The sequence below is a fragment of the Pagrus major genome, chromosome 22, assembly GCF_040436345.1.
Source record: "Pagrus major chromosome 22, Pma_NU_1.0".
Classification (NCBI taxonomy): Eukaryota; Metazoa; Chordata; class Actinopteri; order Spariformes; family Sparidae; genus Pagrus; species Pagrus major.
In genome coordinates this window covers 17,850,996-17,868,232 of record NC_133236.1, presented here as the reverse complement: position 1 = coordinate 17,868,232, position 17,237 = coordinate 17,850,996, and the positions used below count along the sequence as shown (strand labels likewise).

General features: G+C 39.0%; 2 protein-coding genes across 3 annotated transcripts; both read left to right on the top strand.

The window, feature by feature from the left end:
• The first annotated feature begins 1,449 nt into the window (after positions 1–1,449).
• Positions 1,450–11,039, top strand: LOC141018135 (uncharacterized). 2 transcript variants are annotated; one of them, XM_073493032.1, is made up of 12 exons: positions 1,450–1,620; positions 2,389–2,447; positions 2,564–2,660; positions 2,767–2,922; positions 3,167–3,381; positions 3,552–3,688; positions 3,765–3,858; positions 3,994–4,326; positions 4,441–4,612; positions 4,711–4,838; positions 4,971–5,280; positions 8,624–11,039. In XM_073493032.1, the coding sequence occupies exons 3-12, from the start codon at positions 2,567–2,569 to the stop codon at positions 8,629–8,631; spliced, it is 1,647 nt and encodes a 548-aa protein (XP_073349133.1). In that variant the 5' UTR covers positions 1,450–1,620; positions 2,389–2,447; positions 2,564–2,566; the 3' UTR covers positions 8,632–11,039. The 2 variants fall into 2 exon arrangements, with proteins under 2 accessions (XP_073349133.1, XP_073349132.1); XM_073493031.1 differs by lacking the exon at positions 8,624–11,039 and having other exon boundaries at positions 4,971–7,834.
• Positions 11,040–11,614: 575 nt separating this feature from the next.
• Positions 11,615–16,838, top strand: paplnb (papilin b, proteoglycan-like sulfated glycoprotein). The gene is made up of 12 exons (XM_073493030.1): positions 11,615–11,688; positions 12,032–12,141; positions 12,237–12,297; positions 12,397–12,499; positions 12,688–12,818; positions 13,024–13,341; positions 14,171–14,347; positions 14,431–14,581; positions 14,664–14,744; positions 15,189–15,327; positions 15,443–15,530; positions 16,180–16,838. Exons 1-12 carry the CDS (start codon positions 11,635–11,637, stop codon positions 16,453–16,455), a joined length of 1,689 nt encoding a protein of 562 aa, XP_073349131.1. The 5' UTR covers positions 11,615–11,634; the 3' UTR covers positions 16,456–16,838.
• The last annotated feature ends 399 nt before the right edge of the window (positions 16,839–17,237 follow it).

Below are 17,237 nucleotides of genomic sequence, written 5' to 3'. Positions count from 1 at the left end.
ATCGTATCAACCGAATTTAAGTATACAAAGTCATTTAATCTATTCACATTAACTCAACATGTTATCAATACTTTGCATTAAATTATATACTTCATGTGGAACTTATGCTTTTGAATTACACAGACATTTTATATGTAATTCAATTTTTCAATGATACCAAAGAGATCAGAGATTGTTTGTCATATTTTATAAGGCTGACTCTATTTGTTTATGTTGTTGTTGTTGTTGTTGTTGTTGTGCATAGAAAACAGACATAAGCTCATCTGCTTACCATATTTCCCAAGTATATATTTTCACTTTTACAATAAGATTTTGTTGCAGCTAACTAATTGATCTGCTCTTTTTGGAGGTTTTATAGTAAATGATCCAAAACTAAGTCGCAAATGAATAATTCCTTACTGCTCCTCTAATACAGCTAATATTAACACCACTGTCAGAAGGAGTGTAATCTCCTTCACACCGGCCCTCACAGCAAGTTGGTTTGATATGATAAGAGACTGAAGTTGGTGACGTCACCATTTCGACTCCTTATCTTTACAGCCATTTAAAGGGTTCGTTCTCTGTGTCGGCTCTTCAACATGTTGTTAAACATGTGGATTTTCTTACTCTTTCATTCTATGAGGTGGCTTTGGTGTTGTGTCTTTATCTTACATTTCACAACTTCTATCCTCTGCAAAGAGTGATCATATAAAAATCACTTATTTAAAGTAACATCTGTACAGCTTTCTCAAATTGAGCAGTATATACTACATTTGTTACGTTAAGAGTACAGGTATGGTAATGTAAAGCATATAATTTCCAAAACACTTAGAACATACAAACTACCTTTTACCTTTGCTCTAAATTTTTTTCATTAAAAAACCCTGGAGCTGCATATCATAAGATGAAATATGGTTAAAAGCACTCTGTAAATTTTAAAATTGACTTTACTTTGAAAAGGTCGGGAAATCATTGAATTAAAGTCACTTTTTCAAAATTTACAGTGTGCTTTTTACATGGTCCCATACTTCAGCTGATGATCTGTTTCTTAGTAGAGCATCATTTACCAAATGAGCCATCAGAGGGTGCCATCTCACAGTCTTCTTTATAAAACTCATTCTGCTCTGAGACACCAGAGTAAGTATCTGTATCGGAGCGTTGTCAGCACTACGTGTTTGGTTTAGTAGACCATTTAATTGACCTTCAAACTGCATTTGTTTGACTGTGCCTTGAGTGAAAGGGACACAGATAGAGGGATCAGAGAGAATGGATAAGAGATTATATAGTGTGTACACAGCAAATTCTAAAGAGTTAATTTTTTGGTGTCAACGGTTTTTTAAGGAAAGTAGAGTTAATTTTACTCTGAATAGAGTAAAATTCCTCATATTCAACTCTCTACTGACATAGAGTTAGTGTAAAAACAAAGAGTTGTTTTATATTGACACTTTAAGTGTCATAATAATAGACTTCAACACTGCTTTGTCAACGCTGCAACTCTGAACGTGACTTTGACACTTTAAGTGTTAAGTCACCGTGACCCCGCCTCCATTATCTACACCGTGACCGACGGAGGAGCCGTGTCTGTCTGTTTCCAAGCCGCGACCGCGATTTCGGTGCTCATCTTAACCTGTGCGTTGTTCGGTAAGTAGCCTAAATTAAAAATATTATGAGTTTGGTATGCATAATTTCTTTTGGTCATTTTTTTGTTTCATGGTAAAGTAGTTGTGACCACACCACCGCAAGTTGTGTTGACAAATGTACGTTACTGTAATGTTAATGTCATCTTGGTTCGCCACGATGCTACATTTGATGGAAATGATGAGTCTGCAACTTTGCAGGGGTTTTTTTCTTTTCGAGTTGTTTAATAAAATAAGCAACACCATGCTAATTTGTTAGTATTTCGGATGAAGGCTTTGCTTGGCATTAGCTAGCGTTGACTCGTTAACTAGCCAGGTAAGCTAACTAGCGTGCCCTTTGTTCATTAAAAAATCGCCGGGACAATCGGCAGCAACTTGTGAAAATAACCACAGGTTAATTTTATATCTGTCTTGCTCGTATCGTTATATGTGGACTTGTTCGGGCGGGCAGCATCGTGCAACTCCGTGCTTGCTTATGCCGGGAAACAGTTTGCAGATTGTTAAAACTGGGGATGAAATCTACATTGTTAATTTACACGACGTTAGCGCATCCCGTTTTGAATCAACATGGGACAGTATTGATCCGTCCCATTAACATTGTCAGTTCAGATGTAAAACAGCTTAATGAGGTCAACGCTCTCATTCACAATGGAGCTGAAGTGATTTGGTTATGAAGGATGAGGTCTCAGATGCATAGGCATTTATGTAATATATCAAAATACAGCACTAGTGTTTAACAATCGTGATCTCATATTCATAACAAAAATATTAGTGTGTTCAAGGTTCCTGCCAAATCAGATGCATTGATGTCATCGCCTGACTTCTCTTGTGGTAAGATGGTTAATATGCAGAAGTTGCATGACATTAGTTTCCACTGACTACTATTAAATGGCTCTTAAATGTGCCATAGAAATGTGCATGTTGATTTGTTTATACATATCTTACAGAAAATGCTGGCCAAAGTTGAATATAGAGGAGTCCAAAAGTACATCAAAGTTCCACAAATGGAGGAAAATTTTGATTTCTTACAGTTTCTTCAAGCTGGTCTGTATCCATATATATTTTAAACTCAACAAAGTAATCACTTAGTAAAGGTAAAATCCAAACAGTTTGTTATAGCTCATTGTTATTTTTCTTTGTATTCTCCTAGTCACAGACAAATTTAGCCTGCAGGCTCAGTTGGATGAAGGAGTCCTCAGTTTGACCGATACATCTGGTACCGAGGTCGATGCAGATGCGTTTGATGAACTGATAAAGTCTGGGATTCAAAGTTTCAAGATTGGATGCATTCAGTACCCAGTATCAAGTAAGGTTATCCAAATGGATGATTATCAATGAGAGCTTATTTTAGAAATGGTTTTGAATATGTTCTTAACGCAGTTTCTTGCATTTTCCAAAAAGTGTATTAAACTCTGACCTTATTTTAAGTATCCTGACCTGAAATATTATTTTACTTCATTTAATTTTAGATATATTTTAGATAAGACATTTTCAATACTTCTCATTAATCATTATATGGAAATGTTCCTTTTCTTTTTTTACATTTTTAGATCTCGACATATGTCTCGTGGATGAGGAAATGCAATCCTCAGTTCTGTCAGACCTATCAGTGTCACCGGTACCATTGCCAGGAACACCTGTGTCAAGACCAGACACACCAGGATCACCAGCTTCTTCTGTCTCTTCAGATTCGACTATCATTCTGCCATCTACTAAGAACAGGAAAAGGGGCCTGCGTGACCTGGACCGTGATGAAGCAAGACAGGTGAAACAATGAAACATCACATTTTGAACTGTATATTACATTTGAAGATTATCAAGACTACATTACTAGCACTTAAACTATTATCATGCACCTCGTACCAGGTAATTGTTAAAAGTCAATCTAAAATGAATTTTACAGAAGCTACTGATATTTCAAAATTGTCTTTGCAGAAGGTTGAAGCGGCCCTGAGATCAAATCCAAAGGGAGAAGAAATCTTCAAAGAATATAACAAAATGAAAATGCTGTCGGATTCAACCCGTAGACAGATGGTCAACATTTTGATCGCAGATATGACTGAATCATATGGGTAAGAAGTCTTAGAAATGATCAATGATTGTGAGCTTATATTGGATGTAAATGTAACATATTTTTTCTTTTAAAAGGAGAATTCCACCCACGAGTGTGCGGACCACCTATGCACTTGGAATTGTGACCCTCTTTCCATATCTGCAAGATCCGTACTCAAAAAATGGATATGTAAGTTTTAGAGTATCTTTGAAGACCAAATCTGTGTTTTTGTAGAACTTAGTATTGCTTAATATTTGATTAGTGTTTGGTTGCGTTGATGTCAGATGTGTAAGTGTGTGTACATGTCTGTGCTTATGTGAACAGGAACATTACTATGATCCAGAGGCCAACACTGGCTACCTTGCTTGGAGACTCAAAACAGTCCAACGCAACAGCTTCGATGGATCAAACAGGCTTTCCAGGCCTGATTTGCAGGACAGTCCAACAACCTATCGAGAATCACTGTTAACTGGTCAACAGCTCTTTGCTGAAGAGTGTAGCGAGGCTCTCTCTGTCATCAGATACTCTACAGATCATTCTGTGGTTAAAGAAAAGATGAGGGCCACCTTTGATCATAGACAGAAGCTTGTTCATGACCATGATGCAACATCTTCAGTCTTGGATGTTTTCCCTCGTTTCCTTGATGTCCCTGGATTGGTAAGTATATAGATTGTCGCATGGTATTTTATTTTATTTCAAAGCCAAATCCCTCAAAATGAGATGCAATCTTGTTTTGACATGTACTATGTACATTGTGTTTCTGTTTTACAGATCGACCAAGATTTTTCCATGATGTTTGGAGATGAAGTATCTGGGAAATTCCTAGCAAAGTGGCCTTCATTTTTCAAGCAAAAAGTCATCAAAGAATGCCAGAGTCTTCCCCACAATCAGTATGTTGAGGAACTTCTTGCAGCCTTGGACCCTGAAGCAGAGAATGACTTCGGTAAATATTAATATCTTTTGATTGTATATTTTTGAATAAATAACATGCACACTAAGCAAGAAGTAATTTATTAATTAATTCTCTACTTTTTTCCCAAGGCTGGGATAGTCATATTTCAGCTCTCCTCCTGTTGTTGCATCTCCTGCCCCCTACATCAAGAGGCCATAAAAGAACAGCCAAGATCAGCTCAGCACAGGCAGCCCACCATCTTGTAAGATTTCTCAAAGTATGTACCTTCAGATATGTTGTACGACCAAAAGCACTTTCTGTTAGCTAGCAGATGTGTGAAATAAGTTTGTTTGCAAGTTAATATAGGACTGTAAGACTAATTCTTGATGTTTTGTCATTCAAACTACAGGAGGGTGCAAGCCTCACCACATTCCTGGAGAAAGTGGATACAAGACAGCCTTTCCTCCTCTGCATCGGTGAGCAAAAGAAGAAAACACAGAGGTTCTTCATTATTGTGGACCAGAAACCGATCCCAAGCAATGCTCAGACAACGGTAGCTGCTTTTGATGAGCTATTCAAAGCTCACTACGTCTTCAGCCTCTCTTACGATGAAGCGCTCACCAGCTTCTACACCTTCATTCAGACCACGGTGTACAATATTGATGTTGGAAAAGCAAAGGAAACCCCGCGAGTCAAGGAGCTGAGAGCACGACTATTGCGTGAGTGTTGAAAGGCCACAACTCATATTTTGAGTGCAGATTTGCCTAAAAAATGTTCACATGTTTTGTTTGCAAAACGCACCACCAAACTTGTTCAGTTCTTTGTAAGCATTTGAAGTTTCACCATGGACTATATCCAGCCAAGAACTTGCGTTTAAAATGTGGAGAGCAAGGGTGTGCTTCATCTTTTTGTACGTATAGTGGCTTAAGAAAGCATCTAAACAATGTACATAAGCTCTCGTGTGATGAACAGATCAATACACCCCAGGAAGTGGCATCACAGATACATTCTGAGGTGGGATTTTTAAGTGATCAGCCAACAACCTCTGCATCCATGTCGCAAGTCCCTCCTGTTGTCACACAGAAACCTCTTGCTAGCATGTGTGGCTCCATTGTGGCACATTTACAAGCCAGTGGTCTCTCTGAAAGCACTGTCCAAACAATAGTTTGTTCAATGGAGGAAGTGGTCAGTGATGTTCAAAGTCAAGCACGAGAAGCTGTTCTCCAAACATTTTCTCCTGAAACCAAAAAGTCAGAAATTTATAATAAAATAGAGCATACTTTAAATCAGTTAGACAATCCTTTTTCAACATTTAACACGGAGACAAAGAGACAAAAATATTATAATGAAAAATGGGAAATAGTTGAGCCCAAAGAATTTGTCCTTGGTGTGAGACTGGATGCGCGTAGAAGTAGAACTTCAGGTGTCTATAGCCAGATCCCTGTGACAGACAAGTTCATGTATGTACCTATCTTAGGCACACTAAAGTCCATTTTCAAAAATGATGAGATAAGGGAATGTTTTTTTCAAGATAAACATAGTCAAAAGGGAATATATAAGGACATAAATGATGGGTCATATTTCCAGAACCATCCTCTCTTTTCTCAAAACAGGTATGCTCTACAAATTTTGCTCTATTATGACGACTTTGAAACAGCCAACCCATTAGGTTCCAAGAAAGGTGTTCACAAACTGGGGTGTATTTATTTTACTTTAAAAAATCTCCCACCAAAATTGAACTCTGTATTAATGAATGTGCATCTTGCAGCTCTATTTTATACGGAAGATTTGAAGAAATACGGTTTTGATGCAATTTTAAAGCCCCTAATTGATGATTTAAAAATTTTAGAGACAAAGGGAATCCAAATTCCATGTATTCAAGACTCATTGTTTGGTTCTATAATTCAGGTGACTGGAGATAATCTTGCTTTGAATAGCTTGCTAGGGTTTGTTGAGTCTTTTAGTGCAACACACTGGTGTAGGTTTTGTCTGACAACCAAGGAAGAAATTCAGTCTGTATTCAATGAGGACAATCCTGGACTTGTTCTGCGCTTCAAAGCGCTTCACATTGAGCACTGTAATGCACTAAGTGAAGAACCTGCTCTACCTTCAGTTTATGGTGTTAAAAAGTCTTGTGTCCTCAATACATTGGAGTATTTTCATAGCACTGAGAATTTTGCTGTTGATATTATGCATGATTTGTTAGAGGGTGTTGTACAATATGAGCTGAAGTTGTTTTTTCAGTACTTGATAAAAAATGGTTACATTTCTTTGAACACACTTTTATACAGGATACAGAGTTTTAATTATGGTTTCACAGAACGTAAGAACAAACCAAGTGGATTAAAAATTGATGATAAAAGCAAGCACTTGGGTTTAAATGCCATCCAGTCATTGTGTGTTCTCCGCAATACCCCTCTCATCTTTGGTGATGTGGTTGAAAGGGACAATAGCTATTGGAACTTTGTGCTTCTTTTATTACAAATTGTGAACATAGTATTCTCCCCAATCCTTACTGATGGCATGATATGTTACCTAAAACATTTGATTTGCGACCACCATAACATGTTCAAAACCTTATTCCCCGATAAGAATTTGATCCCCAAGCACCACTTAATGATCCACTATCCAAGATGTATTAAAAAAATAGGCCCTTTAATCCATATGTGGTGCATGCGTTTTGAGGCAAAGCATTATTTTTTTAAAAAGTCTGTGAAGAATTTCAAAAATCTTACCAAATCTCTAGTAAAACAACACCAACGTCATTTGGCTTTTTACTATGAAAATTTTAGTTTTAGAAGGTTTGAAGTTGGTCCTTTAAAAATTAAAACAATTGATAGCATGGAATGTGGAGAAATACTGTGTCAGTTACTCAAATTAGATTCATGTTCAAATGTGTCAACTACAAAGTGGGTTAAACATAATGGCACAGAGTACCAGATTGGTTTATTTATAGCCACTGAAACTTCCCATGATCTACCTGTGTTCAAGAAAATATGCTCTATTGTTGTACATGAACAGTCTGCTTTCATAGTAGGTTGTACAGTTAATACCTTGTACTTTGATGAACATTATCATGCATATTGTATAGAGGAGAAAAATGATGAGTATGGGGTGATATGCATTGATCAGCTCACTTACTTCAGACCCTTTGATAAACAGTGCTCTAATGACGGTGACAAAGCATACATTGTTCCATACTGTTATCTGTTTTAAAAAACATTTTTAAATGTAAATGAGATGTTCATGTGGTGCGCGTCTTGAAATAAACGTGTTTTGACTAAAAACGGCTTCATTATTTTTAGCACACTTTATTTTGAAAATATTTTCGGAGTTAAAACAATCCAGAGAGTGAGAGTTGAAATTTAACACTACTCCAAAGAGTAAAAAAAAGTAACACTGGTTAGTGTTAAGAAGTGTTAATTATTCTACTCCATATAGAGTCAATCAATAACACTTAACTAGTGTTAAAGTACCAACACTCCAAAAAGAGTTAAATTAACACTTTGTGGTGTGGACCCATATAGACACTTTAAAAGTGTTGAAATCAACTCTGACAGTGTTAATTTGGGTATGCAGAATTTGCTGTGTAGGAGTGTGTGCATGTGAGTGTCAAAGCCAAACACAGACGAGTTCACGAGGATGGGGTTAATCTGTCTGGCAGTGAATAGGCCGGGCGGAGCGACGAAACCACGTAATCTGATGTCCCGCCTGCCGCTCAGCCGAGCCAGCAATGGTCTGGACAGGGGAGGGTGTCGCTCAGGATAGCTGCCCTAAATGGATTACAGGATAGCAGATGTCAGTGAGAGGACACCTGGGCACATAAACACATATACCTACACACACACACTGTACACACAGGTGCACAAGTGGAGGAGATTACTGCATGTTTCACCCCCTGCAAGGAGCTTAGACTCATTACCAGCTGAGAGGGAGAAAGGTGTCGGTGCTGCTCTGCGTTTCTGACATTTCTCAGCCTTTTCTCTCAATATTTGAATTCTTTCTGCCCTTTTGAACTTTACACTCATTGGCTACTAGCTAAATGATTCCCTTTTCTTCCAGATATTTGATTCACTGAAGTCTGACTTGAGTATCGAGCGCCTGAGAACTGCTACAACAAGAGGATGGAGTCAAAGTTAGAGCCAGACTCTGAGGCCCAGGCCCCAGACAACACCGAGGTCGGGACTCTGGACACATCCGGCTTTGAGGTAACTGCCGGCCGGCTGGAGCAGCTGATGAAGAGCATGGAGGTGCTGCTGTCGGACGTGGAGCAGCTGCGGGGCCACTGCAGCCACCAGGCCACCGAGCTGATGCGTGCGGCTGTGGACCTGAGGCAGCAACAAGACGAGCTGAAGGAGAGTTACGCGGATCTGTCCAGAGAAATGCAGGAGATCATGGATTCAGTGGATGAGCTGTTCAGCACCAAGAGTGCCTTTGAAGCCAAAGAGAAGCAAGCACAGAAACTGAACCGGCAGCTCTGAGGAACAGAAAGTGTCTGACGAACTGTTTCTCAATGAGGAGAAAAACAAAAACTGTGGGGGTGTGGTTTTGAATTTGGATGTGTGAGTTCTGATTTAAATTTGGTTTGGATGTGTGGTGAGATGCTGAGGTTTTCATGGCTTTAATTAGATTCTTAAATGGCATTATATAAACTTCTTGTTATGCAACTTGTACCTTTAAGGTCTGTATCAGTCAAACACATTCACAACCCAATCGCCAGAACAAATGTTGGTATATTTCAGCAAACCACGGATATAACTTAACATTTCTTTATGTCACAACTTTGTGTTTCTTTAAGTTCAATTTTCTATGTTGTGAAAACGCTGTGTTTATGATCAGATTAGGTTTAGGCACAAAAACCACTTGGTTCAGATTAGGAAAAGCTCATGCTTCGTCTCATCACAAATATCCAGTGGTTTCATGCTTTTATATGTTGAACAGTGAACTCTGGCTTGGCAGTCACGCACAGCTGTCACCCCACCACTGTGGAAGCCTATTTCTGCGTGTTAAAAAAAAAAAAAAATGAAAACCTGAATGAAAAAAAAAAGTGCCCAAAGGACGCTAAGAGACAACACCCACCCCAGCCACAGCCTGTTCACCCTGCTGCCATCTGACAAAAGTGAGACTGAGTGTAAGTCCCTTTATGGAGCATAAGGGACTAAAGCTCAGTTACATTTTGCAACCCTCATGATGTAAAATGACAATTAAGTAAACATTTAACCATTAACCTTTATAATTATAGGATAGGAATTTATGGGATAAATAGACATCATTTTGTGAAAACACGCTAAGTTTTCATTATTTTTTTTTCTTTAAAGCTGCACTATGTAGTTGCACATGTGGCACAAGAGTGGCGATGAGGACCAGGAAATGCATCACTTCATGTTAGGACATTATTCAGTCATGAAAAAGAAGAGTTGGTTTATGTAAACTTAAAAAATCAATCTTGAAGATTTTTCTCTTTTTATTAAAATGTCATCCCGAAAACTCCATAGTGTACCTTTAACTGGCTGTAATTGGCTTCCACGCCATCCCTTCCACGTCCCAACATGAAAGTCAGCTCACCATGTGATGTGAATGTGATACGACATGTATTGTGGAAATCTCACACGCAAATCTGAACATATCTGTAGTTTGCAATACCAACATTTTTTACTCTGGTGACTGAGCTCACATTCACTGAAAGGCAATATAAAACATGTATCATTCTGTATTACTACGCTTAGTCTAGTGAATATAACACAATGCATTAAGGCACCATCACAAGTTACAACCTCAAAAATAACCATAAAGTTGGATCAACACCTCTCTGTCTTAGATTTAATGAAACATAAACATTATGAGCTCTCCGAGGGTACAATTTGTTGTTCTTTCATACTAGATTGCCATGTGCCGCTGTTTTTAACACAGGCGATGACAAGACTGCGCAGAGCTACGCTGCGTGTCAACAAATGATTTACTATCACTTCTGCTGTCATTACATTTTTTTTGTGCCCACCCGCTAACAAACACACACGTCACAGCTATGATTTACCATCACCAAAGTATTCTACGTTGACAGTTAAGTATATATGCTACTGCAGGATGACTCCTGCAGCTTTAATCGCTGTTGGTACATCCTTCATATTCTCGTCCCCTCCAGGCACATGCTCCACTGTGGTTTCTCACTGAAATAAACCAAAATAGAGCCTTAAGGCGATCTTTACCTCTCGCCAGCTCCTCTTCTGTGAATTATTGGTCTGTATTTAGTGGTTATGGGATGTGTGAAAGGGACACTCAGTGGCCAGCAACCTAAAAAAAACTTCATATTCTCTTTCAACCCTCGAATCTAATTTTAGTGTGTTTCATATGTAAAGGCTGAATGGATGTTATTGCTTTAAAATGTGCAATTAATGTATGGCAACCATTAAATTATGTGTACCAAAATATTATGTTGTCTTCTTCTGTATTGGAATAAACAATGAATATACAAATTTTATGTTTTTTTTTGTTTGTTGTTTTTTTTTTGCTATATTTAAAATTGTTGCTCAAAAGCACACTTTGTTTTTGATCATTTGGTTTAACAGATGAGATAAATAACTACAACATAAATAGTCTGAGGGTGTTAACTGCAAACAAACTGTTCCAGATAGAAGAAATCACAGCTTACATTCAACATCCAAAAAAGTCCCAAAATCTTTTTTTGGGAAAAAAAAAAAAAAAAGTTCCTCTGTGTGGTTGAAACCTGACACTTTATGGGTTGTGGTGTTGGTGAGCAGAGAGGGTGAGGAGATAGAAAGCTGGGTGTCAGTGCCTACTTTCACTACTGAGGCGCACATCTCTCTGGACTGCTGGCCGAGCAGCTGGCAATTCACTTCAAGAAGGTAAGACAAAAGAGGACCTGATGATAATTTTTGAAACACTTTGCACATTTAATGCAGGTATTTATCATTAGCAAAGAAATCACAAAAGATATCAAGGAATTTTGGTATAACCAGATGTACATACATGTAGGAAATGCATGTTCTTGGATTTGATGTTTAGTTATTTAGTTTCTATTCTCATCAGTAGGTCTGCAGAAGCTTCGGGTGAACATGAACATCCTGCAAGTCCTGGGTCTCCTCCTGCTATCTGGACCGACGTTTACTGTGAGTCTCATTTTCAACAATATTAATAACATTGTGCCATTTGAATGTAGAAAAAATACTTTACTATGGGTGAAAATTGCATGTACTGTAAAGTACAGCATGTCCAAAATCTCAACATAAAAAAAGGCAGAGTGTTCACATGTGCCAGCAGTGATGCTGCTGGTTTATATTATGCAACATTTAGGGTTTGAGGTTAAATGTTCCAGCTTCTATTTCTGCATCTCTAGCATGCTCTTAGTGTGTGTTGGTGGTTTGGTGGTTGGTGGGCTGTGATATGACGTGTGAGAGTACTATGTGTTCCAGCGGCTGAGCAAGTAGGAGTTTTGTGTACTTTGTTTTTCAGCTGACACGGCCAGCCCATGACTACTGGGGAGAGTTTGGAGCCTATGGGCCCTGCAGTCGCACATGTGGCACAGGAGTCGCAATGAGGACCAGAAAATGTATTACTTCAAGGTAGGACATTTAGACGCAGGGTGATAGGACGGGACGATAGTCTCATCAATTAAAGGGGCACTGTGTTCGATAGCATTATTTCTTCTCTCCTGCAGGACAGACGGAGGACATAACTGCTTAGGATCTTCCAAATCCTATCGAACCTGTAATACACAAGTAATCTAATTTTTTTGCCTTTCTATATATTACATCCACCCTCGACCTGCACTAATGCACCCTAAAATATGCCAATAATACAAAATTGTATCACTGCAGGAATGTCCAGTTGGATCCAGGGACTTCAGGGAGGAGCAGTGCTCCCACTTTGACAGGATGGACTTTCAGAACAAACATCACGCATGGGTTCCTTATTATGGAGGTATAAGAGCTTTAATATACTGTACATCCATATAGTCTGTGTGTAGGTGGAACAGTACTTTAACGTAATTCTTGGACATAGCAGTCAAACCATAATAAAACAAGTGCTGATTCTATTTGAGCCAGGTCTGTATAGGTCTAGGTCTATATATCATGTGTTTATATTTAATGTCTGTGTCTGTTCTGTAGGATCCAATCCATGTGAGTTGAACTGTGTCCCAAGAGGAGAGAACTTCTTCTACCGACACAGACCTGCAGTGGTGGATGGGACTCAATGTTATGTGGGCCGCTCTGATATCTGTGTGGACGGCATCTGCAGGGTGGGAACAAAACTAAGACTAAGATGACCAAGTTCAAGAGCTCGACATTGTACTGTATTATACAGAAAAACTTTGTCTATTTTTCTTAATAAGTAGCCAATTTTCAGTACAGCAATCAAGTCAACCAAAAGGATCAGACCATCCACTCCTTAAGACTTTTATACACCACCACCTTTCAAATTAAAAGTCATTTGTCTCTCTCCAGATACTGATCCATGGAGACTTTATGGGCTTGGATGAAGACACCAATTCCGTACACTCTGCTGCTCCTGTCGCTGTCGCTCCTCACCCAAGGGAGACGCTCACATACCTGTACAAAACTGGTGTCTATGGCGAGTGCTCTGCCGCCTGCAATGGAGGCATGCAGTATCGCAGCGTGGAGTGTTGGGTTCAGGACCCAGTGAACCCCCGTGTGGTGGAAGAGACTTACTGCATTACCCAGCGCCTGCAGAGACCAGCAAGCCAGCAGGCCTGCAACATGCATCCCTGTGCTGCTGAGTTCAGTGTCTCCAGCTTCAGTGTGGTTAGTTCGGCAGAGAACTTATCTTTAACAATTTGAACATCATACAGACAGGTGATGGCTTACTGTTTCTGGCAGAAAGTTAAAGGAGCACTATGTAGATTTGGAGAAGAAATTCAAACTCTGAATTTTAATGCTTACTATATTAATGAGGTGATAATACAAACTCAGAAATATTTATTTTTCCATATAAACTAAATAAACAAGCTGTTCTCAGAGGAAAGTAAGGCCCCAAAATCACTGTTTGAGGCTAGAAAGGTGGCAGGATCCGCCACATATAAACAAAGTAAAACAGTATGAAACTGTGCTTTAAGGTCAGCTTGTTTATTCACTCATGAAATTGAATGAAGTTTGATTATTTAGTTTGTGCATTAAAAAAATCAGTCAATGAAGATCTTTCTCTTCTGATTAAAAGTCTTCCCTGAAACTACATAGTGCATCTTTAAAGGTCTTTTAAAAAATAGACTTTTAGTATATCATTTAACGATATGCTTATAGTAATGCACAGTGAAAAAGATACAACATAATTGTAAAAAGCACAATATTTGCCTCCAAAATGTAGTGGAGAGGAAGAAAGTACATTTATTTGCAGAAAAGTACATTTGATACTTTAGTATATTTTACACAAGTACTACTCGCATAGGCGACTTTTACTTTTACCAAAGTAATATTTTAACCCAATATCTTCACTTTTACTCAAGTATGATTTTTGGTTACTTTTTACAAGCCTGGCTACTCGACTATGTTTTCATTTACCTATGATAATGCTCAGGTATTGAAATTGATCTGGTCATGATATATATAATATCATCTTATTGCATATGATGGTCAGTGCTCAGTGACTTGCGGGGAAGGCCAGCAGTCGAGGGAGGTGACCTGTGTGGGCTCAGGAGGTGAACGTCTCCCTGACCATGCCTGTAGTGGACTGGCAAGACCCCCTTCTGTCCAGACCTGCCGCAGACCTGCCTGTCACACACACATCACATGGCACGTGACTGACTACGGACTGGTAGGTGAACTGGAGCAACAACAAAAACTTTTATCCCTCCTCTACCTCCACATCCTTTACCCTCTCCTTTCTTGTCTCTGCAGTGCACTAGAAGTTGCGGTGGTGGTGTGAGGGAGAGGAGAGTGGGCTGCTATGATACAGATTTGAACCCCTACCCAGAGGCCCGCTGTGGAACAGCTAGCAGACCTGTTGCTGTAGAGACATGCAACTCACAGGCCTGCCCCGGAGCACAAAGTGAGCCAAACCTGAACCACTTCTATACTCTTTTTTTGGGAGTTTGATTGTTTGTTTTTTAATCAATGTACTTTCTCTTTAGCGGTCCCAAGTGTACAGGACCCTAGGGCACATGAAACCACCATGAGAGGATTTGTGCCCCATGTTCCAGGAGACCCTTCAGGTATGTCGAGTATGCTTACTTTATGTGCTCGATCACACTAAATTTTTATGTACATATGTGTCGCCAAAGTAGTCGTAAAGATGATGTAGAAAGTATTTTGAGAATGAATGCGCAGCCTGTTATTTGAGCTCAGGTATTGCTCAGATCATTTTTCTGGGAATTCATCCTCAGGCAGTAAAGAAAATGTGCCCTTATGTTGTAATTACTGATGTCTAGACCGTGATTGCACTGCTTTCTCACTGCTTTCTTTTTCTTGCAAAGCCCAAAGTGTTTCTTTTCATACGGAAAGTCATATTTAGATTCTAAAAAATAACAAGTCAAATTTAACTACTACCAAATTTAATCTTAACCTTCAAAAAGAAAGGATAAACATATATTTCCACAGGTCTATGCTATGTATAGAAGCAGTCTGACCATGTCTGTGTCTGTGTTTACTTGCTTTAGCTTCCAGGCGTGACCCCTACCCTTCTGTGATTGGTCCTCACTGTGCGCAGTCATTCTATGGCTGCTGTCCTGATGGCTATACCTCCGCCACAGGGCCCAGAAATGAGGGCTGCACCCAAGAGGACTGTGTTCGCACCAGGTAACCTCTCCTGGATCCAAATCTTGTGGCCAGTATAAGACACATATGAAACTGATTAACAGAATATTGGCTTAATAGAAAGTGGTTCAAACATACAAAAAACATTTCTCCCTAGATACGGCTGTTGTTTGGATGGGGTGACTCCAGCTCAAGGATTTGGAAGGGTTGGATGTCCTGAGTACCGGACGAGTGTGGCAACTGCGGTAGGAATCACATCCTTTTTTCATCTGTTCAGAGTTGTTAAAGATGCACTATGTAGTTTTGAGGAATTTTATCAAAAGAGAAAAATCTTCATTGACTGTTTTTGTTATGCCTAAACAAACTCAATAAACAAACTCCTTGTTTTCATGACTGAATAAATTGAATAAACAAACTGACCTTATAGGAAACACAATTTATACTGTTTTACTGTGTTTATATGTGGCGGACCCTGCCACCTTTCTAGCTTCAAACAGTGTTCTGGGGACCTTATTATCCTCTGAGAACAGCTTGTTTATTCAGTTATGAAAAACATCTATATTTCTGAGTTTGTATTATTACCTTAAATATTTCAAAAAGCATTAGTTATAAATCGAGCCTGTGGAGTTTAAAAGATCTGGGCTTTCATCAGCTAATAAAAGATGCTATTAAGATACATTATGGGAAGTGTAGGATTCAGTGTTTTTGGAGCATGACCCATAATGGCTGCTAAAAATCAGGATATCACGGCCTCTGCTGCATAACTTTTGATCACTTTTGTTATTCTCAATTTCCCCCAACTTTAATGAAGTTCAGCAGTAGATCCTCTTTCCCTCTTTACGTAAAGACATAAAGATTTACTGTTTACTCTTTCTGTCTCTTTTCCCTGAGCAGCGCACACCACCACCACCACCTCCTGCCCGTCCATCCACCGGTACTGTGTGCTCCCTGCCTCGTGATGAGGGTCCCTGCGATACATGGAAGGTCCGCTTCTACTATGACTCAGGCATGGGCAAATGTACCGAGTTCTGGTATGGAAGCTGCCAGGGTAATGGCAATAACTTTGGGTCGCTGGAAGCTTGCCAGAGAGAGTGTGGGGGTGTGGTGAGGCAGCCTCCACCTGCCCCAAGGAGAGGGTCGCCCAGGGTTGTTCTGAGGGCAAGGGCATAACCATGCTCTCCACTAATACCTCCATAATCAAAGGGATAACCAGGGTGAAGCATGATATTTGTAAACATGTAGTATTTACATATATGAAGACAGAAACAGATATGTATTGCTTAATATAACAAATCTAATCTTTCATTTCAACATCTGACTTACACGGTACACTACATTAACAGTTATCTAGATAACCTCACATTATAACTGATATGATCCCAACTCATTGTTCTGATTTTGTTATCTTTTTGATCTTTGGCATTTTGTTCGTAATGCTGAGTTCATTCATTTATGTATTTTGCCTTATACATCAGGACTAAAAATTTAAAAAATGTCAATGTGATTTACCAACTGACATCCAAAAGCTAATCAATAAATCTCCTATCCGATAACCTTGAAAAAAAAACTGGTGTGGTTCTTCATTGTCATGTGAAATGTTGATTTGACATTCCTTCTATTGAAATATTAGTCAGGTTTTACAAAGAAAAATACAAAGGTTCTGATGTAACATACTACATTTACTCGTGAAATTCAGTAGTATAGTTGAGGTTTCTCATTTTCTGTTATTTTATGCTTTCCCTTAATATGCCTAATCCATTACATTTCATAGGAAAGTGCTGAATTTACTTGCCACTTTGCTGATTAGAATTTTACACACAAAACAAATGATGAGTTCATCAGGCATTGTTATAGATTAAACTACACAACAATCAGTAACAAACAGGGTTGGGAGGGTTCCTTTAAAAATGTATTCCAATACAGTTAATAATTACCCTTTTAAAATGCAGTCA

Bases quoted from the DNA above. Each gene is read 5' to 3' on its own strand.
- LOC141018135 (XM_073493031.1), top strand. From the start codon at position 2,567: ATGCTGGCCAAAGTTGAATATAGAGGAGTCCAAAAGTACATCAAAGTT. The intron at 2,661-2,766 runs GTCTGTATCCAT...GTATTCTCCTAG, and splicing joins CTTACAGTTTCTTCAAGCTG to TCACAGACAAATTTAGCCTG. The intron at 4,613-4,710 runs GTAAATATTAAT...TTTTTTCCCAAG, and splicing joins TGAAGCAGAGAATGACTTCG to GCTGGGATAGTCATATTTCA.
- paplnb (XM_073493030.1), top strand. From the start codon at position 11,635: ATGAACATCCTGCAAGTCCTGGGTCTCCTCCTGCTATCTGGACCGACG. The intron at 12,819-13,023 runs GTGGGAACAAAA...GTCTCTCTCCAG, and splicing joins GTGTGGACGGCATCTGCAGG to ATACTGATCCATGGAGACTT. The intron at 14,745-15,188 runs GTATGTCGAGTA...TACTTGCTTTAG, and splicing joins TGTTCCAGGAGACCCTTCAG to CTTCCAGGCGTGACCCCTAC.